Genomic DNA, 27,777 nt, shown 5'->3' on the forward strand with positions numbered 1-27,777 from the left:
TACTTGATCCCTCATAAATAAAAGTGTAGTAATAAAGTATTTAACACTAATTAATTTTTGACTGCTCTGTAACCATCCCCAGTGTTCGCTGTACAATGCAAAAACCAGTTGAGGGAATCACATGAGACTTAATTTCATTTTGTGTTTGTCTGATCTTTTTTTAAGGTGTTGGAGGTGGTACGGTCCAACTATGACACACTGACCCTCAAACTGCAGGATGGCCTGGACCAGTTTGAGAGATACTCTGAGCAGCCCAAAGAGGCTGCTTTCTTCAAAGAGCTGGTAAGAGAGAGGGCAGGTGGTTTGTTTTGAGTGTTCAGGGTTTTATACACTCTATTTGAACTCTTTCTCAAGTGCATCCAGTCTAATGTTTGACTCAAGCAGCTTTTCACTCAGAATTTTCAAAAATCTGTCTCTCAGGAGTGTTAAAAACATTTTCTCAGATTTTAATGCGTTTTTCTTTTTTTTTTTAAGGAAGACCATTACTTGCTAGCTTGTTTCATTATAAAATTAATGGAGAAAGTACAAAACACGGGGCAGAAGTAGCAGAAAAAGTGCACATTGACACAACAGCTAGAAGGTAGAGGGTGATTGCTCAGTGCACTTTTAGTGAGGTTTTAATTTCTTTTTTTTAGACAAGAGGCAATTATAAAGTTTCAGGACTCCCATAAAAAATTAAGCATCTTGCTTGATGTAAACAGGGCCAATCTCCTCTTCAAGGTATCTTCTTGCTTGCCTTTTGACCACTTTCAGTACAGTTATTATATTGTTCTGTGAATGCCTCATTCTGTGCTCTTGCGAGCCTCTGCGACACACTGGATCTAATTTCATTTTGGGGAAAGAACAAAAGGAGGCAAAGCGTGCACTGAATGTCTTCCCTCAGATTCATCAGGATGTTGCAGTATAACTCAACATTGTTAGTGTTACCTTGCTGATCAGATTCATGGTGCACAGCTTGTGCATGCTAAAGGGAAAACAAGCATACTACAGCTCGTGCTTCACCTCGCCCAGTGCACCGGTTCTGGGATTGGAAACTGTGAAGCCTTCAGAGGACTGCAGTTCTGATAATCCTCCATGTTACATTTGGGTGGAAAGAAAAGTTTATGCTTGTCTTGTGCAGTAGTTGAGGTCTGTGTGAAAATATCTGGGAAATGCAGGTGGTCAGAACACACCTTCCATGGAGTGATATTAAAATCCTCCCACTTATTGAAGATGGTTAGTGGGGTTAGGTTAATTGGTGAATCTAAATTGCACATGTGTGTTAAAGTGAGTACATAAGTGTGTTAGCCCTGCTAGAGACTGGTGTAGCCTGCATCTCACCCTATTGTAGCTGGGATAGGCTCCAGCCTCACGCAGCCCTGAATTGGATAAGTGGAAGAAAATGAATGGATGATGTATTTATTGTCAGTGCCATAAATGAATTTGTTGCTGTCGTTAATGTGTTGAAACCTCAGCAGGAAATCACAGAGGCATAGCTGATGAAGAGAGGTTGTTGTGAGTGGAGTGAGATGTTTTACACAAACATAAAGCCTTGTAATAAATGTGTGTGTCTCCAGGTGCGCTCCATCAGCCTGAATGTGAGGAAGAACGTCTCCCTGAACACGCTGAGTCAGGACGTCCTGCTCAAAGAGTTCTCCACCATCTCCTGAGACACACCCACACTCCCTTCAACACGGACGTGTAAATATAGTTTAACACACGCAACAGAAACAATAACAATCCCGGATGGTTCTTTCCATAAATCATTTCTCATCTTCAGTGTCCTGTGAACTGGATATGGGGATCCTGCAGAGACACTGAAAGGCTGGATGCACCTTAAGGACAGGCCTAAAAACTCTCCAGACTTTGCTCCTTTGTGCTTGTTCATGTTCGTGCTGATTTAAAGAAGTGCCCATATTGCACTGGTCCCTCATGTGCAATCAGCAGTATTGGCTGGACTGTTAACTGACACATAAAAGTTTTGATTATGGTAGTAAAACAAAGTATTTCAGTCCTCCGGTGTCTAATCACATTTTCTGAATCATCTGTTTAGCAGTTTGTCCTTCACGACATTAGTGATGGTGATGCTGAGCCTTTTTGAGTTTGGTGAATCTTACTCTAAGTCCTCTTGGATTAGAGCATTAGCCTTTTCTTTTCCGATCAGTGCTTGTTGTGCGAGTATTAATTCATTCTCTACATGTTCAAGATTCAGTTCGAGTATTTTTATGTACTTTTTTGCTAAGGGGATAGAGCAAGCTGAGGATGCTTTGAGGTGATGAAAAGCTTTTTATTTTTGTTTTTGATGAGAGCCAATACTAACACTCACTACTGTAACTCATGTCTCCATTATTTTAACAAATGACCTGAATGTGTTTGAAGTGAGCTGTTATCATTTAGAGGAAAAACTGTTCATTAATGAAACAACATGAGCTGTAATGTCATCGTGGCTGTTGTGTCTCTGGCACACACAAGGTCATTTTTAGTGAGGATAGACTCATTTGTACAACGTCTTGAACTCATAGTTGCTCCTCTTCTTTCAGAACAGTTGAACTTATATTTTTGAAAGTTGATCTGAATTATGCAATTTCTTTACCTGAAGGGTCTTCTTTCTTTCCTTCACCTCTAACTTCTGTAGGTATATTTATGTTTCTTTTTTAAATAAAGTTTGGTTTCCTACTATATCAGTGATTCCTCTTGACTGTTCTCACACATCGTTGAGGAACTGTGACGCTGGTAAGATCCAAACTGCTGTGGAAGCGTTTCAGCAAACATTAGCACAAAACACACTGGCTGCCCTCTGTCGACTGAGTGTGAGACATTAGGCGTCAGTTTGAGACTTGATTTCTTCTCCCCCACACATTGCCAAAGTGCTACAATCTATGAATATGATCTGTGTTTATAAATGTTTTTGTCTTGGCTCGTTTCTTTACTCGATGTTCACTGTCGAGCACGTATGAACTGTGAGTTACGGCTGAGTGAAGTGAAACTCTTTGATTTGGTGTGTGTTTGTACGAGGTTTGCAGAAAACGACTGTACACTGTACTCCTAGCATTTATATGAGAAATAACTCTCCTCTCCACCAATGATTTAGATGCAGTGCTCCACCATATGCCCCAATCACATTATGTTATCCGCGTGCAGTTGAGTACTGGCCAACAGTGCTTTAAAAGTAAAGGCAATGAAATCAAAATGAAGAATTTTGAAGTAATTTTCTGTGGGTTTGTCGTTGAAAGTTATGCGTTCCCACTGAAGCTGTTAAATTTGATCAAATGTAAATAAATATAAAAGTACTTTCAACCACTTCAAATACACACAAAACCTAAGCAGGTGCACCTGTGTTTTTATACGCTGCTCAAAAAAAAGTGAAAAGAACAGTTTGAAAGCACGTCTGATCTCATTGCTCTTCAATCTATACAGATAGAGGGCTGAATTTAAAGAGACTCTGAAAATGAAAGTGAAAAAAAAGGATGTGGGAGGCTCGGCCTTTTTGCTAAAATTTCATTGCAGGAAATCAAAATGGTACTGAGTAGTTTGTCTGACCACCATGTGCTTGTATGTGTGTCTGGCAACATCGGGGTCCTAAGACAATGGATGGTGGATCTCCCAGATTTGGACCACAGCATCACTGAGCTACTGAACAGTCTGAGATGCAAACTGGTGGTGACAGATAGAGCAAAGCATTTATAATAACTGGTTCAATTTCTTAGTTCTCCAGGAACTGACTACATACTCTTGTCACATGAGGCCAGGTATTGTTGTGGACCAGGAGGTACCCAGGACTCACTGCACCAGGGTAGGGTCTGCCAGTGGGTTCAAGGATTTCATCCTGTGCCGTTCCCTACCTTGTAGAGGTCCGTGCAATTACTATTTCACATAGGGTGAGGTAGACACCCCCCCCCCCATTTTACACTTTACATCCGGTGCAGATGGTTTGGCGTGCCCTTAAACAGGCTGCTTGAGCTTGAAAATCTTCCAATGTACCTGAAATAATAATAATTTAGTAAAGAAAAAGAAAAGAAAATTCCTCCACAGTGATGTGAAAGACTCATCGTCAGTTCTTACAAACACTTGATTGTACTTCTTACTGCCAAGAGTGGGACAAGGTTTAGAGGGCGATTACTTTTTCACAGAGGGCCAAGCAGGTTTGGATAGATTTTGCCTTAGCAAATGAAATCATCATTAAAAAATTTACTCAGATTTTCTCTAATACTGATTTTTTTTTTTTTTTACAATATATTTATTATTATTTTGCTTGACACTTGAGGAAATTCTTGAAAATAACATTTTATTTTTAAAAGAACTTGTCAATTACATTTTTAGAAACTTATTCCAATTCAGATATCGTCTTTCCTTATCCCAGTTACCGTAGGGTGAGAGGCAGGACAGGTTACCAGTCTGACTCTGTGGTACAGCTGAAGGAGTTATGGAAGCAGGAGGTATGTCCACACAATTATAGCTCACTGAATTTTCAACCAGTTTTCAAATGGTTTCCAGCAGAATTTTCTGATTTCCCATGGGACCTCTAAGACTCGATCTCAACCCCCCCGTGTGCTTCCATCCTGGAAATGTTCCTGCATCAGGTGGGTTAAATGTAACCCATAAAGAAGGAGGACGAAACATATGAATTACAATATTCAAATACGCTGATACTATAAATGCATATGTGAGAATTTGCAACAAAGCAGCTTTGAAATGCTGCTTAGTTAAAGTGACACGTCCTCACTTCATGTCACTGATGACTTACAGTGAATTAAGTTATTTTGACTTTTGTCTGATTAAAGCTCTTCTAAGACATGACTACACAGAGACTGTGCTTTATAAACATCTCTGTTAGCTTTGTCCATCTATCAGAAAGGAAATGTGACCGTTTTTGATAGTTTTTAGTTAGTTTAATAACTGATGAAAGAAACATTGAATTGTAGGGGACAGAATTCATGTCACCTGCAAGAAATATGAAATGTGAATGATTAAAAAAGAAGAAACCAGGAAAAATTAATGGTTCTTTCAGAGTATTTGATATATTTACTGCGCTCTGCTGGGACAAACTAGCAGTGTATGTATTCATGTCGAATGTATGACATCATCTTTATACACACACTTTTCAAAATAAAAATTAATAATAAAAAATCCCTGTAAATCCAGCTTAGAGGATTGTGAGATACTTTATGAAATGAGAACAGCAGCTGCAATAAATATATCAGACTGAATGCAAACATGATAAACAGTCAGAGAGATGCAATGTGATTGTGGGTCTTACATGTACCAGGTCTGGTATACTAAACTGTGGGAACAAGACTGTGAAAATGAGACACACACCTGATTATTTAATGAGAATGTAAAATGTGTTTTGTTGCAACAGCAGAGATGTGGAAGTAGTTCATTAAAAAAAAAAATCAATAGTCTGCTGCTGAATAAACGTATTATCAGGTCATAGTTGGTGAGAAAGTGGAAACTTTCCTGCTCCAGTCTCGCTGTTCCGCCTTTTACCCCTCTCGCCCCTTCATGTTGTGAAACTAATTAGCCAGTATCTCTGATAAACTTTGTCCTCCAGCTACTTCCTAATGATGTCTGCACCCCGAGGCTGGCACAAACAACACCAGCTAAGTCTTTTGTTTCTCAAAGTAACCTAAATCTTTGGATGGAGAAAAAAAATGCAAGCAGAGGTCAGAGAGGAGGATGGCAGAAATTGTGATGAAGGGAATAAACTGACGCTGAGAAGGGAAGTGATATAGGAAATAATCTGGATGCACAGTGAGGGCAGAAGGCTGACTTTATTGAAGGGATATTTGGCAGCTGGCTTGCAGAGGTCCAGACGAATCAATAAAGGTAGTGCTTGACTTGCTTTCTTAAAATGACTCTCCCCCTGCTGCTGGAAGTTAGTTTCACACCAGGCAACAAAGAGACATGATCCTTCTGTCAGGAGATTCCTGATTGTTTTCCTTTTTCCTTCTTCATCATCCAACTCATAGCATAAGAAGTCTGTGAATACATCTTGAGGGCTTGTATTAGTTATTATTGTGTTTGGCTGCTTCTGGTAGCTAGGATGACTCTATTGTGGGAAATGGGTTCATATCAACTGTGTTAATTAATCAGAAATTTATTTAGGCACACGGACTGTGCGCCTTTTTTTTCTGCAGGACTCCTTTAAAACAAAAGATGTAATCAATCTGATACCAAGCTAACACTGAGTTAATATGCAGCCTCTGGCTCTGCTGTTTGGTTTGACTTGTATGGCATTAAAGTTGCTTGCTGGTTGTCTTTGCTCCTAAATCAGATGTGACTTGTTTACTGAATTCACACACAGTGAACACAAAAGTTTGCTTCAGTGTACACAGTATACATAACACATGGGCAAATTATAGCTACTCTGGACCATCTTAATGCAGCCCACAAAGTCCCAAGGGGAATTACTTACAATGACTCTGCACTTCTGTTTGATCTTAATTACAATGCAATATGTTTCATCAGTGACTTGTGCAGCGGTGCACATCAGAGAACTAGTAAGCTGTAGTGATGTTTTCCTCATAACCTGCAATCAGGTTTTAGGTAAACTCTGTGGCATTAGCATGCTGTATCTGAGTAATGATGGCACTGTGGAAACAGGAAATGTTGCTCGCCCCTGTTATTCATGTTGAGCGTTGAGCGTTTTCAGGTTTGTTTGTGTTTAAGGCCGGTTAGAGTAGAAAGGAAAGTGACTGTAGCCCCAAAACGCATAAATATTGCATCACATTTGGGCCTAAAATTGAAAACTATTGAGTTGATTTGTATGAGTGGAAGTTAAAATAGAAAGAAGCACTTACCATTAATAATTAACACAAAGCAGTTAAAGAGTCACAGCTACCTTTGAGGGGACGATGGTGACCCCGGCACCCCACGGTTGTTGTGCAACTAGCAGAGATTTGGTCTAGCAGCTGACTTTATTTTGTATGATCACCTGATTGATGATCGCTGATGTCATTAATGCTGTAAGTTAAAAAATGAATAGGTGGCACAATCAAGTTGATAGCACTGTCGCATCACAGCAAGAAAGAATGGTACGCTCTTGGACTGAGACCTCCTGGCTGGAGATCATCTGACTACAGTCATTGTCACTGAACTCAAATGTGTGACATGTTATTTTATCCTGCAAGATGCATCAAGCAGGAGATGGGTACACTGGTGTTTCGATGGACATGGTCAGCAACAATACTCGGGTTAGACGTGGTTTTTAAACAATGCTCAGTTGGGGTCCAGAGTCTGCCAAGAGAATTTTCTCCACACCATTATACCATCAGCAGCCTGATCCACTTATACAAGGCAGGATGGATCCATGGATTCACTCTGACCCTACCTTCCAAATGTTATAGGACAAGTTGGAATTCGAAGCTCGGGGCAGTCATTCTCCCAGAGAACAGCCACTCGCTAGATTTCTTTCTCTTTTGCAGCCATTTCACTATAAACCCAGAGATGATTGTGTGGGAAAATCACAGGAGATCTGCAGTTTCGGAAATACTCAGACCAATTTGAAGTGGTGTGTCTAATGTAGTGGCCTGTGCATGTATATTCTATGCTCAGTTTCATCTTCACATTCAGTAAAAATCACACCAAACACAATGTTATCCTTTACCTTGAAATTCAGAAAAAATACACTATATATTTAATGTAATAGAACTTAGAAAACTCAAAATATTCACTTTGTTTTTTTGTCTAATGAGTAAAGGAACCATTACAGTGGCATTTGCTTTGTCTCCAGTCCAATGTTAAGTTAACTGTGAGGTTTATACCTAACATTATCACAATTTCCAGTTTGGGACAAGTTGTTACATGACACAAGGACGGCTGTGACACGTTCTAGTATAAAGAAGCACAAAAGCACTGCTACCAAACCAAACCAAACCAAACCAAACACACTGCTTTTATTGTAATATTTTGAAGAAAGACAGATGATTAGAAATTCCAAAAGAAGACAGTGGTGGTACACCACCTCCTGCTTCTCCGTCCTTTCTCAAACAACTGCTTAAAACATTTAGGTGTCAGAGATGCAACAGCTGGGTCTATGATACTTGCACATACAGCTCATAGTAATCCTTAGGGAACTGTAAGGAGTAGGAATGCAGCAGTCAGATGTTTATTGTCAGCTAAAATAACACCAGTTAAAAGTTAATTTCTTTTTAGAAATATAAATTCTAAAAAAAATGATGGTGATTCCTTTTCTTTCTTCATTACTAGATATCAGTAATTTTTTAACAGTGGAAGCAAAAAATGTCTTTCTTTTGTAGCTGCAACCAGAGCCACCTGTCAGTCCCGTCAACACAACAACTATTGAAACAACTTTGCTCTTTTCACATTTGCTTTTTCCTTTTTCTGCCTCTCTCATGCATCTAATTAAAGCTGTGAGCAAGAAAAACACAATGACGAGCCTCTTATGGACACATATTATGTTAGTACAACCTGTTCCTGAGATAATGATGTAGTTTTGTATATACTGGGGATGATGCTGCACTGTGGAAAGTGTGTGTATTTGCCCCTGTGAGTGCTACAGAAAGAGTGACATAATATTTAACCTGCTATACTACAGTCCCCTTATATTAATCTACATGAAACCCCCTGATACATTTGTCAGCATTATATACTGGGCACTATATTAACTCCTTGATATAATCTCTGCAGCGTGTGTGTGTGTGTGTGTGTGTTCGTGTGTGCACTGACGATGGCTTAGACGGTCGGATTGATCCAAGCCCGGGTGTTTTACTGTGACAACCCATTAACGTTGCAGTGTATTTATAATGTCTCATTTAGGCATATCGGCCTTCTCATCAAATATTCATCTGAGGGGAGATTGCCTACTTTGTCTTGGCTGAACTTCCCCCTCCCTCTGTCAACCCTTCATTTCTTTATTTGTGTGTTCTTGTATCTGCAGAAAACACAAGATCAACTCAGACTGACTTGAGCAGGCGCACAACTCCTTAGGTCATGCGGCACCACTTTTTTGTCCTTTTCTCTGGAAGCTTGTACTTGTTGATACTTTTACTGTATCTGCATGCATGTGTGTGTGTGTGCTGCTTGCCACCTGCAACATTGCTCTGCACTGTGCATAACTCCAGGCATCAATCAGAGCTCATTATTGGTTATCTGTCGACTCCACTTTCCAGCCTGCAGAGGTGCTAAATGTCTCTGTAAACCCCTGTGGGAGATAAACACCATCAATACTGCGAGATTTAACAGTCCCCAGGCGCATAAGATATTCAAATACCTCTCCACTGTGTTACCTCCGTCTTCTCCTATTTCTCTTTCATGTCTGTGTTCATTCTGTTGCTTCAGCCTCCTCTTCAGATGCACCACTATCCCTCTGTTTGATATTTTTTGCTTCTCCAGACCTCTCTTTGTGTCCTACCTTTGCCTTGCGCTTTCCTCTTTTTCCAGCAGCTGACAGATATTTTCTCCCCTCCCCATCAGTCTTCTGACTGGGGACACAATAATCCCTCACTCGCTGGCTGGTCTTTAAAGAAGCTCCACCACACCATTTATCCCCAACAAGGATTATTTCAGCTTTTCCTGGAAAAGGTATTCTCACTTACATCACTCTGTGTATGAGAGAATTAGATTCAAAGGCAAAAGTCCATTTGCTAATCATGAAAAGTGCTGCTTTTCATGTGGAAACGACTATAAAGCTGTAAAGCTCCCATTCTAGTTTTATTATGAGCCCAAAAACTTCGAGTATTTCTTATTTTTAGGCTGAAGAAGAGAAAATTCTGAAAACAAGATATTTACAAAAAAAAGTCCTAAGATGTTACTATTGTCAGGTAAAGAGTTTCAATTTATCCAATATTCTGGTTTACTTTGGTTCTATTTAGTGCAAGTTCTTCTACGCTGGTGAGACGGGGAACTGTAAAAATATTATACCCGCTGAAAATCAGTACATTTGTCTACATGTTTTGAGTCTAATATTTTTTGATAAACCTCAAATTGAAATTTGCCATGTGGGGAACAGAGAAAAGTTTGGTTTGAGAAACACTAGTTGCTGCATGTAATTCCAGTTGTATGTTCATATTGCTCAAATAGGCTTCAGTACTGTTTGTATAGGTGGCTAGAGGTTCATCCACCTCTTGGTTCCACCTCTGATGTTTAGCTTAAAGTGCAGCTGTAAAAGCTACACCCTCACAGAGGTGCAACTTTATGAAAGAGTGCCTCTACAGTGTACAAAAAGCACCTATAGCATTAAATCAAATGTCAAAGAAATGGTGATAAAGTGATCTGTGAAGTCATATGCAATTCTAACCGTAAGAACCTTTTTCGGTGTATTGATGAACATCTTTTTAGGTCTCAAAGATTCTCAAACACAGGAGCTTTCATGTAATATATCTCTAACAGTGCTAAAAGACTAACAGTTTGTAGCTTTGTATCCCAATTCATGCCTGTCCAAAGCAATAACGCACCAGTCACAAGAATGAAGGAGAAACGGATTCTAAAACATACTGAAAGACTTCAATGAGCCCCAGTAGCTCCCTAGACAACCCTTAACCTTGAAGATGTCCCAGACAGGCTCATAACAGTACTTTCTCATGAGAGTACTTTAAAAAGAGGTTCCTGATGGGAAACAAATCTGCTGAAATATTAGAGTTCATCCAGCAAACCCGGGGCGTCCTCCGTCTCCATGTTGCGCATTTATGGAGATAATATTCAATTTTTTTTTCTCTAATCACGACCTTGATGAAATACGAGTGAGTCATCCTTTTACTCTGCTGAGCCAACTCAAGGACGTGAAGCTGACAGGATATTGATCCGCAAGTATTAGGCTGCCGAGCGGCTCAAGTCCAAGGTGAGACCATCCATCAGAGAGCCAGGCATAGATTAGTAGGTACAGGCTCCCACATCCCTCTGCTGTGCCACTCCCTCTTTTGCTTCATCACTCCTCCCAGCTTTGATGGTTTACCTCTCTGTCTCTCTTTCTCTCTGTTCGCGTCTTTGCAAGGACACCTGTACACGCTCCAGCTGGCAGGCGGACTTTGGATGTTTGGCAGAAAATTAAAGTCAGCAGTACATTAGAACCTCAGACCCACCGAAGTCCCTCAAACTCTGCTGCGCTGTTGATAAGCGCGAAGAGGAGAGAGGGTTGTAGTTGGGAGTGCAGGGAGCAGACAGACGAGCTTTGCGCGGACTTTTGCGTCTCCGTCGTTCATTTATTTGCAGCCCACACTGATGCTCATAGAAAAGTGACATGCAATCGGGAGTGAATGCGCTGAAGTCGTAGATAAACTGCGGCTCGCACAGATCCTGCAGGTTCAGCTTGGTGATTCGAAAAGAACTGAGAGGGAGGGAAGCATGAAATCCACGAGTCAGGATCAGAGTTTGTCAGACTCCAGAGAGCTGGACAGATCTTACGACCCACTCACAGGTAGGCGTGTCGTCATGTCACTCTTGCTTTTGTTTGTTTTTAATAGTATTCTTTAATGATTTGGCGCTGTTTGCTGGCCTGGCTCAAATCTCCGCTAAGAAGTGCGCCTTCACTGCGGTGACGAAAGTTTTGGTTTGACGGCTCAATGATATTCGACTATGGCACTTTTAACAAACCACAATCAAACAATTAGTGAGTGTCTGTGCACGTGAACTCCCTGCTCTACAGCTTTCCCAAACAGCAGCATAATCTGATCAATTATTCAGATCTCACAAGTATTTTCCTTTGAAATGAACTTTACTCCATCGTTTTAATAATAAGAATGTGAACTAATAGATCTAAAAATGTCAGGTCGCCATCATATGTTGAGTATTTTTAAGTTGGAACTATACTACTACCACTACTAATAATAATAGTAGTAAGATAAATAATGCTCCATATGAAGGGCTCAGCAAGAAAAAAAAATGTCTTCCAGTGTAAGCAATAAATGCAGTTAACGTAAAGAAGTGTTTGATTTACACCTAAATGATTGTATGTGAAATAAAAGATGGGTAAATAATAACAATAGTGGTATTATTTGAGTCATTAGCTATAAATTTAACTGAAAGCAGTCCCCTCTGTGGCCCTGTGCTACTGATCAATTATTCATTTAACTAACGGACAGAAAATTAATCCGGAATTATTATTAATCACTGTAGAAATTTGGCAACAGCCACACGCCTAGCTTTAGGTTTTCAGCTGTGTTTCTTTTCTTCTTGTTTTCAGTTTTCTAAACAAGCAGTCAGAAGACATCACCATCTTACTGGTCTGCTTTTATCTGGGCCCTTTCCCCACCTTACTATTAAATAATTGACATAATGGTTCAATGACTTTGTTCCTCAAACGTCAGTGCCATTATCTGGTTACAGCATAGCAACATGATTCTTCTCAGATTAGCTGAAGGAGTGAAAAATGAACAAACACATTAATTTGAAAATAAAAAAGTGTTTTTTATATGAACAAAGTAATGGTAATGAGTAGTTAGGATGATAAAATCTCAATGTGGATTTACTGTAGTTTAGATAATCACACTGGTCGTAGGCCTTGAAGGTGAAAAGCAAGAGAACAGAAAAATATTGCCAAACAGGCTCTCATCACCTAAAATTACATCTAGCAGTGTGAGTGTTCGTAGCCTAATTAGATCAGTGAGGCTCTTCTCTCTTTCAGACATTTCACTGGTTTATTTTTCTCACGAGTGCTTGCAAACACAATCCTCTTTAGAGATCACACGCGCAGGTCTCTCTTTGCTTTGGCAGGCTGGTCTGTCATTTTTCTGACAGCTTCCCTAAATAGTCCTTTCCTTTAAAAATAACCACATAAATGTGTAAAAATAACCCCTTTAATATGGCGCACATAGCAGCACCATTTAGTTTTTATATGATGTTTCTAAACTACTATATGAGATAGATGTTAGACAGATGACAGTTTATTTCATAGCTGATAGTTGCTGTCTCAATAGCAGGTGTGATATCCATTCAGCAGCAGGTTAACCAAACAGAGAACAGGTGCATGAGGTTTTAAGAGGTGTTTAGAAGACACAAACAAAGTGTTTTATTAAACAGTGAAGCAGAGCCCGAAGCCTCTACCTTTCATCTCCATGGTTTCTGTCTAACAGCAACATATGCCTATGGAAAATTCTATTAAAGTGTATTTGAAATATTCATCAGATAAAATTCACACTGAACACTAAATGGTCTTTATGTCCAACCGTTCTTCTGTAAAGCTGCTGAAATCCTCATGTTGTTTACTTCTTGGTTCATGCATTATAGATACACATTACTTTCTGCACCACACTTATTACAGTGGTACAGGGTGCCTGCTGCTGTGGGACAGTTAAACCATGATGTCACAGAAAAACACCGTTAAAAAGGCATTGGTTGATGGTTTGGGAAATCTGCTTAGATTGCATATGAAATTCTTGGAAGCAGCTTGCTATGATGGGCTTGCGACTTGTCCTCTGTGCACCTGATCTCTCATCCAAAGTCAGCTGAGATAGGCTCCAGGGCCCCCATGACCCTGGATTGAATAAGCTGTTAAGAAAATGGATGGATCAGAATTCAGTTCAAAAAGTGGACCCAAATGCAGACCAGGACTCAAAGTAATGAAACAAAAGATGAGTTTTATTCCAAGGCTCAAATACAAACACAGACACCACAAACCTGGAAAAACCACGAGAAGGCAAAAAGGTGGCACGACACACAATTCAACAAAAGCTGCTATAAGACTGGGATATTCATACAAACTCATCCCATACAGAAGAAAACCAAAGGTTTAAAATATGACCAAGAATCAGGCTCACTGTGGAATATAAAGAAATCAAGGCAGAAATCAGCCACTACATAAATACCAAACAGTAACTGGAACTCAAATACAAAAACTAATCCTAAAGATTGTAACAACTATAGAATAGAATGAACTCAAGGAAGTAAACTCACCCCTAGAAAATCACGAAGTAAACAGAAATCAGAGACTTCACTAGATTAGAAAGAGATCCAGTGTGTGACTGATGGATGGATGGATGAATGGCTGGATGGATGGACTTGATACCTCAGCATAAAAACTGAGAATATTTAGCCCTTTGTCCAAAGTTAAGAAAATCAGTGTTAAAGCTCACTGATGAGCATATTATAATGTGCTTGATTAATACATTCAAACCCAAAAGGCCAGGAGCAGGTTTCAAACCTTTCTGCATGTTTATTAATTAAATTTGGAGGTTTGGTAGGCAGAACTCATGTTTCAATCTTAACCTTAGTATTAATATTTTCGTGAGTGTTGTAACTATAGATTGGCTATAAAGATGTACCGAAATATGAAACATTCACAGTATCTCCACCATGACATCTTATCCAGTTTTATAGCCTCAAAGAACTACTTTAAATGAACTCCTCAGCCTACACATGATACAAATATCTGAAATGACAGAAATAATCCTTGGGAAACATTTGTCTGAGCTGCACTTTAATGTTTTAGTTTTACCCACGTCCCATCCACTAACATGGAGCTGATGGGGTTTCTGACCTACACTGTAGTCAGCCACCAGGGAGCGATTGAAAGGTTTATCTTCACTAAAAGATGAAAACAGCTTCTTGGTCTGAAAAGTATAGGCATTATAAAAGGGCCCTGAACCTGCATTATTTGGCCAGAAGGGGCTGAGTCCTTTGGTTGAACACTGAAGTTTTCTTATATAAAAGTCGATGGGAAAATGACCCTTTAGCTCCCTTATACTATGACCTCAGTGACTGTTTTACTGATGGGTTTATGGATTCAGTCACCAGCTTCAGTCTTATTGAATACAGCATAATATTTATTTTTAAAATTATGATCTTCACTACAAAACACAAAAGAGAAAAAACCTGTTTATGTCTTTTATATACAGTTTATGGTCATGTGACAGAATAATTTCCTCGGTGAACAAACATGCTTGTGATATGTATGTTTGTGTGTTTGAATGACAAAAGTGGCATCATTTTCAGGCATTTTTTATACAATACTCAAGGATCAAAATATCACCTGAAACCATCTATAATATACAACACTTACACATTTCATTTCAAAATAAAAGCCTCTCATGAGCTAAAACTATTGATATGATCACTGCAGAGCTCATGCTGTCAGCCCAGAGTGAGCAAACTTAAGTATGTTTGCGTGTGTCAATGCTTTTTCATGAAATGGACTTCTATAATCTGAACTGCGTCCTTCTGGGGGATTATTGTAAGCATAGGAGCTGTTGCCCCTGGCAACATTAGCTTACAAATGTTCATTTGTCATGGCCTCCGAAAGTCAGCACGAAATGCTTACAGTTAAACGACACACAGTTGTTGGTTTAACTCACCTTTGCCAATTATTATTATTTTTACTTTAGAGATTAATTAAGCTTTTATAATGAACTGTAAAAGATTTTTAAGAATTGGTTAAAGATTAACTCTGGGAAAGAGAAGTTGGTCAGTAGTAATGCTTAGGTCATAGGTTGTGTATTGTCTCTCAGGATTTGTCCTTTTTTTCCCATGAAATAATGATAGAAAATACATTTATTATGAGTAAAATCATCAGAATCTGCTTTTGAAGATTTAAGTCTTTCACTTCATGATTAAATTGAATTCCAAAGTCCATATTTTCAACCACTTCAATGTTTTTTGTCATCTCCCTGATCCAGCTTATCAAAAGCCTAATCGTCAGGCCCATCAAAAGCTTAAAATCTGCTCAAGGTTTCTAAGAAAATTATTGACCCTTTATGAGTAAAACTTGCTGAGAAATATCTTCAGCTTGGCCTTAAGAAACTTTTAATTTCTTTTTCAACGTTCTTTCAGTGAATCTTACTTTTCCCCCCTGTGTGCTTTTTGAAACAGTGACTGAAAGAGGCTTTAAATAGTAACAATGATGGCTCAAAGAGGCTGTAAATGTAGTTATACCAAAGGGTGAAAGAGGCTGTAATGATAGTTATAACGATGGGAAAGTGAACATTGATCTACCCCAGAGGACTGCACTTATTCAAATTGATTTACGCGATCAAAGTCACCCATGAGGGTCTCTTGAACTGACAAATAGCTGCTGGGTACTGTGAAATGTCAACATCGGCTGAAATAGCTGTTGAGTTTTGTTCATCCATAACTCCAGCTACCCCCTGCAGATATACGGTGCTCATTTGCAACACATATGGGAAAGGTAAACAGTTGCTTAATAATTAATCAGGTATGCTTTGTTGCTTTTGCTCATCTTCCAACTGTGTGAACGATTCAAATCATGACACAATGTCCCGCTAATGTTTATGAACCTGTGAACTCACAAAAGCAGCATAAAGCGTGCTTCAGCTCATTTAGTAGCTGTTTTTTATGCAAGAACAACCTCCAGTGTTGTTTGTGTGTAAAACAGTCACATCAAACAGATTCCCTCATATGGGTTTTTAATAACTTAGGAAGTATTTGTGGCCTGGAATGCCCTGAAAACAGGGGCCTTTCTGTTCTTTTTACAGTTTATTTTGTGCTTTTTAAAAAAATCATTTATAATTTTGCCACATTCAATCACAAATCTGAGGTGTTTTTCATGCAGCGAGTGTGTGTGTGTGTGCATTTGTGTGAATGGCTGTATAAAGCTTTGTTTGTTTTTCCATGGTCATGCAGCTGCTGTATTTGATAGTTTGATTGATATATCCTCGGCATCCACTGTCACTGATGTTCATGATAAGTGCACTGAAAGGTTACTGCCACCCTGGGAGCTACAGTAATTGCTTAAAGAAGACAAAAGCTTGCTTCTAAAGGCAAAAAGGCAAAAGAGTTTCACTGTGCATTTTAATAATTTTAATACTTTAGGTATATTACTGCAATTTACACCTTGCTTATTTTGCATGTGCAAAGCATCTTATAGTTCATATTTGCAGCATCCGCTAACAGTGACTGATGTTTGTGGGTTGATAGGTTTCTCTTTACTGTGAATAAAAAGTTTGCAGGTTAAACAGTTTTATTTGTTGTTCCATCATCATCATCATCATCATCATCATCATCATCATCATCATCATTTAAACACCTGATTTGTTAATTTCCTCTGCAGTTTCCAGTGTATGGATTAATAGGACTGTGTGTATGTCTGCAGTTCTTCTTGTGTCTGATCTCAAGCCATTCACTGCTGCTGCTGACTGCACACGTTTGTTCAGCCTTTATCTGACTTGGAGGCCTTTCACAATCTCAAACGCACCACTGCCCTCTGGTGGCAGAAAATATCTTTTTCTCTGGAGTCGTACAGAACTACTTTCATTTTTAGACCTTTAATCATCCCGTTTTTATCATAACTTATAAGAAATCTAAGCGATCCCAAGAATGTTTTACACATTTCTTTAATGTTACATTGAACCAGTAATGTTTTCTTTTTAAATTAAAGTTGAATCTAAATGTCTGTTTTCATGGTACCGCAGCCTTACCACTATGTTAGTAACCTAGTTAACAAGTAGAGGACGCTTTCCTTCATTAGCGTCACTGTCTTCTGCTTCAGTTATTTCTAAGATTGTTATCTTTCTTTAAGTTTCTGTCTACTTCTTTCTTATTTCGTCGTCTTTGCAGGGTTTCATAGCTTTTTTTAAAAAAAATTTTTTTTATCATAGTGTATTTGCATATTTTAAATGTATCAATGGTTTTATTTGATTTTGTTTGATTTTGTCTTGATGTTTATAAGTCTGTAAAACTTTACATGTGATATTATATTACACAAAATAGACTTGGTTTGTCTGAGAAAACAATGAGACAAAAGAAAGTTGCTGCTGGAAAAAAAGAAAAGAGAAGAAAGCAGAAAAAAGCAGCAAGCAGAGCAAAGGAAGTAAATGTCAGAATAGATTTCTCCATCCCCTCCTATCCACTTTCTGCTTGTCCTTGGTTTATTTGGGGTTAATATAATATTTCTGTGTCTGGCTTTGGAAAAGAGAGGCTAAAAAATCTTAACACAACCAAGAGCCTTTAACAATTCAATTCAGTTGTATTTATATAACACCAAATCACAGCATTAGTAATTAACCAATTAACTTTATATTGCAAATTCATATCGCTGCAAGATTATAGAGTTTATAGAAGTTGCTAACAGTGGATTTGTTTAGCAGGAAAATGTCTTCAGCAGATCCGGTCTCTGGGAGGGCGTGTGGTGCAAGAACAGCTAGGGAAGAGGAGCATGGCACAGTGACAAACAGACATGAAAACAATAAATGCAGGTTCAATAAGAGAGAGAAGGGGCACAGAGAACAACAAATAAACTAGAGTAGAGAGAAGAAACAAAGTTAATGACGTGCAAAAGTGCCATATAAATGCATTAGAAGTAAGAAGAGGGGAACTGAGAGGTTCTCAGTGCATTATGGCCGGTCCCTAAACTGCCTGGGCCTTTAGCAAAATGACTAAGGGATGGTTCAGAGTCAGTTAGTCAAACAAGTTTGAATTCTGTCAGATGAATAATTGAATGCAAACATGCTACTTAATTAATAATTGAGAAGTCCTGATATGTTTTCTTCTTCTGGCTGCTCCCTTTAGGGGTTGCCACAGCAGATCATCTGCCTTCATCTGACCTTCCCTAGTTTCCTCTTCCATCACTACATCCATGAATCTTCTCTCTAGTCCTCCTCATTTCCTCCGCCCTGGAAGCTTCACCTTCATTGTTCTTTGTCCAGTTTTTCCACTACATCTCTTCTGCACATGTCCAAACCATCTCAGCCTCGTCTCCCTAACTTTGTCTCCATATCGCTCGACCTGATCTTTCCTTCTGATACATTAATTTCTAATCATGTCCATTTCAGTCACACCCAAAGAAAATCTTAACATCTTAAGTTCTGTCAGCTGTGTTATTGTTAGTGTTACTGTCTCCACACATCTTAGCAAGTCTTGTAAAGTTTCTCTTCACTCTTGCTGCTACCGTTCTGTTAAAAATCCCCCCCGAGACCCATCTATACCCACTCCACCCTGCCTACACTCTCTTCTTCACCTCAATTGTGTGCTGTCTGTTGATTTTCAATGGTTTATTTAAGCTCATCCACGTTCCTCTCCTCTCCAGCGCATACTTCCACATCTCAAGTCTCCTTTCAACCTGCTCTCTACTCTCACTACATATTCCAATGCCATCTTCGAACAGAGACTCCTGCCTGACCTCATCTGTTTGACTGTCCATCACCATCGCAAACAAGAGGGGGGCTCATAGCTGATCCCTGATATAATCCCACCCCCACCTTGAACCCATCTGTCATTCCTACTGTGACCCCACCACTGTCTCGCTGTGCTCTTACATGGCGTACCTTCCTTGTGCAGTACCACAGTTCCTCTCTTAGCACCCTGTTGTATGGTTTCTGTAGTCCTGATATCTCTGACTGTTTAAAATAAATGGTAATTTAAACTGTAGTCATTCAGTTAGTCATTTAGGTTTTAACGCTTTTGAAAACAAAGCAGATCAGTTGTAAGTACTTTGCAGATAATCCTGAATGTTTTTCTTAAAAAGGTTAAGTGACAAAGTTGTGTTGTTGTGTCATATGATGTCGTCTGGCCTTATTATTGCACCAGCTGCAATAATACAGACTTTATGCATGGTCCTTGTCTCCTCTATCGGTTTTACTACATCTTCACCCGGCATTATTTTAGGTCCAGCAGTACAGGAACATCACATATTGGGTAAATGTGTCTAAATTAATGCTAAAGCTTTTTAACAGCGTTTTAAAAGATAATGAAGAAGATAGCTTTATGAAACCATAAAGAATTTGGCTGTTCTCTGAATTTTCACCTAGCAGCACCATCGCAATTTGCCCAAGATTTCTATTGGCTATTTTGCTTTAGTAACAATTAACAAAAGTTGGCATTCTAACATGTTAAACTCAAACAGTAAACATGCTAAACATTATGGCAGCATTGCCGTTCAGTTTTTAGGGTTGCGGTGGCTGCGGCTGAGGTGACAGGACGGGTTTTCTACAGTTTGAAGGCTGGTGGTTTGATCCCCAGTTTCTCCAATCTGTACGCCAAAGTATCCTTGAGCAAGATACTGAACCCTGAGTTGCTCCTGATGCATCCATCAGTGTGTGAACATTAGATAGAAAGCACTTACACAAAGGAAAAAGGTGCTTGTGTGAATGTAATGTTGTATAAAGCATTTTGAGTGCTCAGGTAGAAAAGTGCTATAATATTTAAATGCTTACCACACTGTCAGCAATGCTTGCAGTGCTGTGTTAGTATTACAGACCTACTTTAAACATTTCAAATGATAGATAATTCGTTGTTGTGTTTGCTGACTCCAAAAAGCAGTTAATTTATATTTAAAGAAACCTTATAGTTAAATAAATAATTACACAAACATGGCTTCTTTTCATATCTAAAGAGTAATAAGATTATATAATGTTAAACATTTAGGAATCTCTCAGCTGATTTCTGTATCTTAGAGGAGCTCAGACTTGAGACTTGACTCTGCTGGGTCCTGTCCCAACAGATGTAATGGGTCACACAGATTCAAAGCAAGGTCAGCAAACTTATTTTTATGCAAGACAAGTGATTCCAAGTATTTGAGTCTAGTTTGCCCAGTGTTTTATCCACTTAGCATGGCGCTGACTTTGTGGGCCACTGTGTCTGCCTCTAATCTCTGGTCTGATCTGGTTCTTTCCAGGTAATCCTCCATCCAAACCCAATAAAAAGACCTTAAAGCAGCGCTTCCTCAAACTGCTGCCCTGCTGTCGTTCTGGCTCCAGCTCTTCAGTTAATCAAAGCAAGTGTTAGGACACGCACTTTGTCACACCACATCAATTAAATTAAACACAAACAAAACATAGATTTTTACTCTTTTAGTCTCTTTGCATTTTCCTCCCTTAAGTTTCCATCATTTCAGGGACACTCTGTTGCAGTTCAAAGAGAAACTGTTTCCTTTCTGTCTTCATTCCTCCGATGCAGGGAGCATAGTTGAAGATGGTGAACTATCGACAGTCTGTTACAGACCTGAGGGCCTTGATCGTCTTGTACAGCAGACCAAATTCAGCAAAAAAGAGCTGCAGGTCCTCTACCGGGGATTCAAAAATGTCAGTCAACGTTTCCTGGAAATGATTGATCATTCCTCTTGCAATGAATGCGCAATACTTGAAAACCATCAATTATGATGCGGCTCTACTGTGCTATTTATGTGCATTGGAAAGTATGTGTGAAGGGTTTTTTTTTGTCCATAATATTTTTATGATTTCCACAGGAGTGTCCGAGTGGTGTGGTGAATGAGGAGACTTTTAAAAGCATCTACTCCCAGTTCTTCCCTCAGGGAGGTCAGTCACACTCACTTCCTTTTACCCCATGTTTTACATTTTATTTATGATTTTTTTCTAAGGAGCTAGGTAGGAGGAAATGTTCGGTCTCATCTATCTTTAATGTGTTCACTGAGGTTTGAACTGGTTAGGTGTGTTCAATTCAAATATGTATTCATCTTATTATACTTTCAGCTTTGCTTTACTATGACAGTGACAAATAACATACACATTTGTGGTTATAAACACTTCTTTCATCTTTAAAAGCAGGGACAAATTATACACAATACCGTGCAAAAGTCTTGAACCACCTCTCATATTTTGCTTCCAAGGCATCAGACTATGAATGTTTTTTTGTTTTTTTTAAGTGGTCTTTTGTCACAGTGGGGATTAGCGGAAGGAGGACCCAAATGCAGGAGTCTTGTGCGATGAACGCAGTGCGTTTATTTGCAAGGATGTAAATATTACATAATAAATCCCCGTGCGCTCCCTGACTCCCGTGCCATGTCTTCTTCCCAAAGTCCGTGCTCCATGTTCTCCGCTCCCATGTGTCTGCACAACCCGTGCTCACTGCCCTCTCGTTTTCCACGCTCCTCCTGGGGGAAATAACAGAGGCAGCCGTCAGGACACTTACAGCAAGCATACACGCACTAAACTTGGCTCACTAGGAAAACTGACATGGAGTCTCCCGCAACAGAGCGTAATCACACTCTTAAATAGCTCCCCCGACGAGGCTGATCAGCTGCAGGTGCGTGGCATGATCTTCAGGTGCGGCCAGCCACTTGGCAGGGCCACACCCACCAGGCCTGAAGGTGCCTGTCACCCGGCCTATCAGATACAGCCGCACCCACACGCACACACACACACACCTGCCTCTACATACAAGCATGGAAACACAGGAACAGCAGCACAGTGTAGCAAAAACACATAAAATATAATATGAGTCCACACTGCTCATGGACCCTGGGTCCCTGACAGGCTTCAGCAATAGTTCTCCAGGTTTTCTGAAGGTCTTTCAAAGCTTTTCTTTGGACATTAGCTGCTTTTTCATTCATTTTCAGTCCTGAGCATTTACAGAGGAAAGCTGCTTAACATTGACCTATGAACTGTTTAAAAATGAAAGGTATCAAAGTCAATCAATTTTTTTGTTAAAACCATGAAGAATGACAAAGATAACCTAGTCTGACAAGCATCAAATTGCTAAAATAAGGCGATTCCCAAAGAGCTGTTAGCAGGAAACCTGGCTTGTCTCAGCATGTCGTGCAGTGTATCCCCAGAAAATTTGAGGAAACTGGACAAGTGTAGGAGAAACAAAGAAATGGCTGGTTTAAAAAAATCTATAGCACATGAACACTGTCTGAAAATCAAGCAAAGACCTGAAACAGGACCTGTGAGATGCAACTGGCCCTTCTGCTGATCTTTATACTGTTTGAATCCTCATCAGAAATGGTCTCAGTGGAAGGGTGCCTGTGAAGAAGCCATTCTTGAGGAATTAATACAGGGAAAAAAGGCTGAGGTATGCCAAATTACACAAGAACTGGACTAAAATGTGAAAATTTGGGTTCAGATTGTAGTAAGTATATACAGAAGAGGACAGGAGAGAGGTACAACAGTGATTGTCTATAGACAATCACTGTTGTACCTTATAAAGCTCTCTGTAAAACACTGGAGGCTCTGTCATAGTTTGGGGCTGCATTTCAGTCAGTGTTATTGAGGATCTTGTCAAAATTTCTGGAATTATGAATTATTTTGATCCATCATCTGGAAAGCATCTGCTTGGCAACAGCTTCAATCTTCACAATGACAATGATCCCAAACACACCACCAGTGCTGTGAAAGCTTACCTGAATAGAAAAACAGACAATGGAACACAATCAGTCATTGATTGACCTCCCCAGAGCCCGGACCTCGACATTGCTGAAGCAGTGTGGGATCGTCATGACAGAGAACAGAGCAACATCCACAGAAAAGCTTTGAAAGTCCTTCACGAAGCCTGGGGAACTATTTCTGAAGACTACCTAATACAATTAAAGGAAAGCTTGCCTGGGAGAGTTCAGGCTGAGTTGAAAGTCATACCAAATACTGACTTTCCGTTATAATTGCACAAACTCAGTTCTTGTCTCGTACACTGTACTTCCAGGTATGTTTGCACATGTTTTTTAAAAACTTGCTACATCTGTTTCCCATTTTCCTTGCTAAATATATTATAATGAGTGGCCCAAGACTTTTGCACAGTGCTTGTATACTTGTTAATTGTGTTTATCTGGGTTTAACTGAATCTGCAGTCATACCTTAATACATTTAAAATCAGACTTTTTGCGTAAGTGTGCTTGATATAATTTGTGCATAGATAAAATGTGTTTGCATGTTTTTGCATGTTTACAAAATGTGATTTACAACTCACAACTGAGCAGCACCATTTAAAACACTATGCACATTCGATTACCTGTCCACATTTTTAATGTCTCTAATATTTTTCTGTTTCTGTCAGTTTAGGCTGTCATTACAGAAAATCATTGACGTGACTGCTGCACAGTTACAGTAACTTGCTTTCTTGTATTCTCTTTTGCAGATTCAAGTATGTATGCACATTTCTTGTTTGAAGCCTTTGACACACAGAACAATGGCTCGGTCAGCTTTGAGGTGAGATACACACCTCAAAGCTTCCTTTCATTCCCTGCAGCTCACACAGATGTTTTCCCTTTTCCTTTTTCATCTTCTTTACTGTCCTTTTCTTTATCTATGCTGTGTAGTTACTTGATTATACTTTTTCCTAGAGTTTGGAAGAAAGCAGCATAAAGCTTTGTTCTTGGTGCACATCTTGTATAAATCTCATTACTTTTTAAAATGATTTCACTCTGTTGGTGAAACTCTGTGGGTGTCAGTAGCACAGGGTTGGAACTGAAAAAACATAAAACATAGTATCAATACAGCAAATACTGCAAAGTTTTGTCCGTGCCTTTCCTCTTTATTGTGCTCTTCACTTTTTATTCTCTCTCATTCAGTGCCTGTTTTCTTTCCCTGCTGTAGGACTTTGTTATAAGTCTGTCCATCATCCTGAGAGGCTCCATCACTGATAAACTCAACTGGGCCTTTAATCTGTACGATATCAACAAGGACGGCTGCATCACCAGAGAGGTAAACCAACCAATCGCTGCCTGTTTTTTCTTTTTATTACTTTGGCAGCTCATATCTTTTTCATATTTATTTTCCTTCTGTCTGTTCTTCCAGGAGATGACAGAAATAATGCACTCCATCTATGACATGATGGGGAAGTATACATACCCCCACATGAAAGATAGTGCCCCGAAAGAGCATGTTGACAGCTTCTTTCAGGTAAAACTCACAAATAATCAGATCACACATCACCACACATCTCCAACACTGAACTCAAAGTGAGTCAGAATGTACTGAAAGTGATGGGTAAAGCATTTACTTTATTTACGGTGTCACTGTTGTGCCCATTAGTGTAAATGTGGAGCTGTGGGTTAAACAGCCAGCTTCGTCAGAGAGTGGATATCTGTGAATTTTAATATTTTGCTTTTGCTCTGCTTCGTACACACAAAAATAACCCAACTTAAAGACATGTTTTATTTCTAAATTGGGCTTTTAAATGAAGAATAATCGTCCAAAAGGCAAAAAATTGAAACTAAACAGTATGGCTCAGAAAACAGATCCCTATGGAACAACATATCTCGAGGCAGCCCTTTCTGGCTCGACACAGATGATAGTAACAGAAAAACTTTTGTCTATGAGGCAGGATTTACCCAGTCTAATGCTGATCCAGACACACCCACTGCCTAATGAGACTTATTTAATAAGACTGTGTGATCCACATTTTCAAAAGCTTAACTCAGATCTAAATAAAGCACTATTTTCAATAGATTGCTGTATATCTTACCAAGTTACAGCCCACTCTCGATTACTGGGAAGACTATTGCATGGTGTCACCTGCCTGCATGTGAATGAAGGCAGGTGAAAGCGTATCTTCATGCCTGTGCAGAACATAAATAAGCAGGAATCCACCTTTCCAGCAGTTTGGTAGTGGTGATTAAACTAGAACATGTTCCATGGACTTCCAGTGAAAATGGGTGGTTGGCAGTGCCAGAAAGCTGTGAAAAAAACACCCTGACGTCAATGATTATGGGAGGACCGACTGAGAGGAATTCAGTGATGATCCATAGTGGCAGCCCACTGCTAATTTACTTCCCCTGGAAATTTCCCCAGCTTCCATTACTGTTTCTGAGTCCCTTTGAAATGTGGACTTTTTTTTGAAAGGCAAGGAGATAGCATGGACTTCACACCAACTGAGAAAGCCTGAGCTATGATGTTTGGGCTACTTAATGTACCCCCTAGAGCAGGGGTGGGCAATTCCAGGCCCCGAGGGCCGGTGTCCCTGCAGGTTTTAGATCTCACCTTGGGTCAACACACCTGAATCAAATGATTAGTTCGTTACCAGGCCTCTGGAGAACATCAGGACATGTTGAGGAGATAATTTAGCCATTTAAATCAGCTGTGTTGGTTCAAGGACACATGTAAAACCTGCAGGGACACCGGCCCTCGGTGCCCACCCCTGCCCTAGAGTTACTATAGAACATAGTTTTTTTTAGGCCAATCCCTGTTTTTTTGTGTCATCTGGTAAAAGGATTTTTGTCCTACAAGGTTGGAGCATTTCCAGAAATGTCTAGTTGGCTCACAAACACAAATGTAAACAATGCAGGTTTTAAAAGATTTTGCAAATATGTGAAAGAACTTTTAGCACCTGGTAAAACTAAACTTGGAGAATGGGGTCAATACATTTTAAACTTTCATAGTTAATGTTCCTATTTGTGTTTGCCATATTGCTTTATTTATTGGGTTAAATATAGGGTCATGATTGACCGTAACGGGGTTGGCTGTTATTAATAATGTCACAGAACTTTCCATTATTTTTTTCAGCACAAATGGGTGAGAGCCTGTAAAAACTATGAAAAGTTGTAAGAGAGGTAGATTTTATAATTACAAATGTCACATCTGCACATCCCTTCATTTATGACTGGGGTCATGAATGAACTCATTTAGTTACTTAAAAGTTAAATCATCATTTATAACTTGTTGCATTTTTCCAGAAAATGGACAAGAACAACGATGGAGTGGTCACGATGGATGAGTTCTTGGAGACGTGTCAGAAGGTTAATAATAATATCTGTCTAACTTTAAAACAGCAGTGCAGCTACACATCCACCTCCACAGCTGCTGAAAATACAGAATTCTTCCCTTTTTTCTTTTTCAGGATGAGAACATCATGCAGTCCATGCACATGTTCGATAATGTGATCTAAGCATTGGTGGACATAGACAGAAAACAGATTTCTCACCTGTTTGGAGCGCTCTGCTCAAATGCAGCTCATCGCCAGCGTGGATGAATTTTCTGAGCTTCAACAGCGGTCCAAGGTTCAAGTAGCAGTGACTTAAAGATACCGACCCCAAACACACATTTTCTAAAATACTTTTAATGAATAGACTGAGCAGAATGAGTCAAGTGTTGATGCAAAATTACCTGACTTGTGGGAAATGTGAAATTTTATTTTTTATACTACACATACGAATGAAAGCGTTAAAGGTACACTATGTTGCAGTCTGACGAAAACAAGAATTGCTAATGAACAGTTTCCTCAAGAAAGCAGCAGATATGCACAACAAGCAGCTGCGATTTTAAAATTTGATGTCGTTCTTTCTAAATTATGACTATTACAATATTTCTCTATTGCATGTGTTCACACACTAAAGTGAGACAGTGGCACCGGATATACAGACGTGGAACAAATGGAATAACTCTTAAATGTTGTAAAGTATCACACACTCTCTCTAATCACTCTTGTCCTATAACAGAGGATAGCTTTAAGTTTGAAATCAAAGCAATAACCTTACATATTATCAGTCCTTATCTGTCCTCTGTGTTCTTATGGAGCTCACCACTCACATTTACTATAATTGTGCATATTGTGTGCATGATGTATCCGTTTTCATTGAATAGTTTAATGAAAGTGTTAATATATTTTCTATATGGGCATAGTAATGATGGTGAGGAGGAAACTAAATAAAATCACACAGTTGCTATGCAAAAGAAAAAATCATTAAATTACTGAAATATGATTGATGGGTTTGGCTCAGGTTACTTGTTTTTTTTAAAAGTGCTGAAACAGTGCTTAAGAGGGTGTCACCTGTGTAGATTATGATGTGCATTACATTCATGCAACAGAATGTAATGAGAGCCGAGCTTTTAAGAGGTTCCTGGCACAACTTCATCTGCAGCCAAGGTGCATGGAGCAAGTTCAGCAACACTTCATTTATATTTTATTTCTAATGTGTTTCAACTTGTTGATTTTTTTTGGGTCAACATAAAAACATATGACAAACAATACGTATGCAGTTCATTGCTCAAATACGGTGTTGTCTGTCGGACGCACCCTTTCGCCAGAAGCAATAATTGGACTAAAACCAAATGATCACATATCCAGCCAATCATAGGAGGTGCCAACACAGTATGTGGCTGTGTTGGTGGCTTTGTAATTTTCTATGCCACACCTATCCTAAAACAGTGCTCTGATGAAGTCTACGAGTTGAATCAGTTGAGCAATAAAGTCTTTCTATAAACTAGGCGTTGCACAAGTTTGCAGTTT

The 27,777-nt window shown here is 39.3% G+C and overlaps 2 protein-coding genes across 4 annotated transcripts in view; both read left to right on the plus strand.

Moving 5' to 3' along the window:
- The window catches only part of armh3 (armadillo like helical domain containing 3), a 28,847-nt gene extending 26,187 nt beyond the window's left edge, over positions 1–2,660 (plus strand). The window contains exons 24-26 of one of the 2 annotated variants that reach the window (XM_039613677.1): positions 166–282; positions 1,557–1,680; positions 1,760–2,660. In XM_039613677.1, coding sequence (XP_039469611.1) covers positions 166–282; positions 1,557–1,649 — 210 coding nt within the window. In that variant the 3' untranslated portion in view covers positions 1,650–1,680; positions 1,760–2,660. Of the gene's footprint in view, positions 1–165; positions 283–1,556 lie in introns of both variants that reach the window. The other variant, XM_031753533.2, reaches the window with a different exon arrangement.
- Positions 2,661–10,900: 8,240 nt separating this feature from the next.
- On the plus strand, positions 10,901–27,598 carry kcnip2 (Kv channel interacting protein 2). 2 transcript variants are annotated; one of them, XM_039613410.1, is made up of 9 exons: positions 10,901–11,353; positions 20,498–20,596; positions 20,779–20,903; positions 21,068–21,137; positions 23,689–23,759; positions 24,147–24,254; positions 24,348–24,452; positions 26,225–26,287; positions 26,389–27,598. In XM_039613410.1, the coding sequence occupies exons 1-9, from the start codon at positions 11,281–11,283 to the stop codon at positions 26,434–26,436; spliced, it is 762 nt and encodes a 253-aa protein (XP_039469344.1). In that variant the 5' UTR covers positions 10,901–11,280; the 3' UTR covers positions 26,437–27,598. The 2 variants fall into 2 exon arrangements, with proteins under 2 accessions (XP_039469344.1, XP_039469345.1); XM_039613411.1 differs by lacking the exon at positions 20,498–20,596.
- The last annotated feature ends 179 nt before the right edge of the window (positions 27,599–27,777 follow it).

Source organism: Oreochromis aureus, linkage group 6 (assembly GCF_013358895.1).
Source record: "Oreochromis aureus strain Israel breed Guangdong linkage group 6, ZZ_aureus, whole genome shotgun sequence".
In the NCBI taxonomy this organism is placed as follows: Eukaryota; Metazoa; Chordata; class Actinopteri; order Cichliformes; family Cichlidae; genus Oreochromis; species Oreochromis aureus.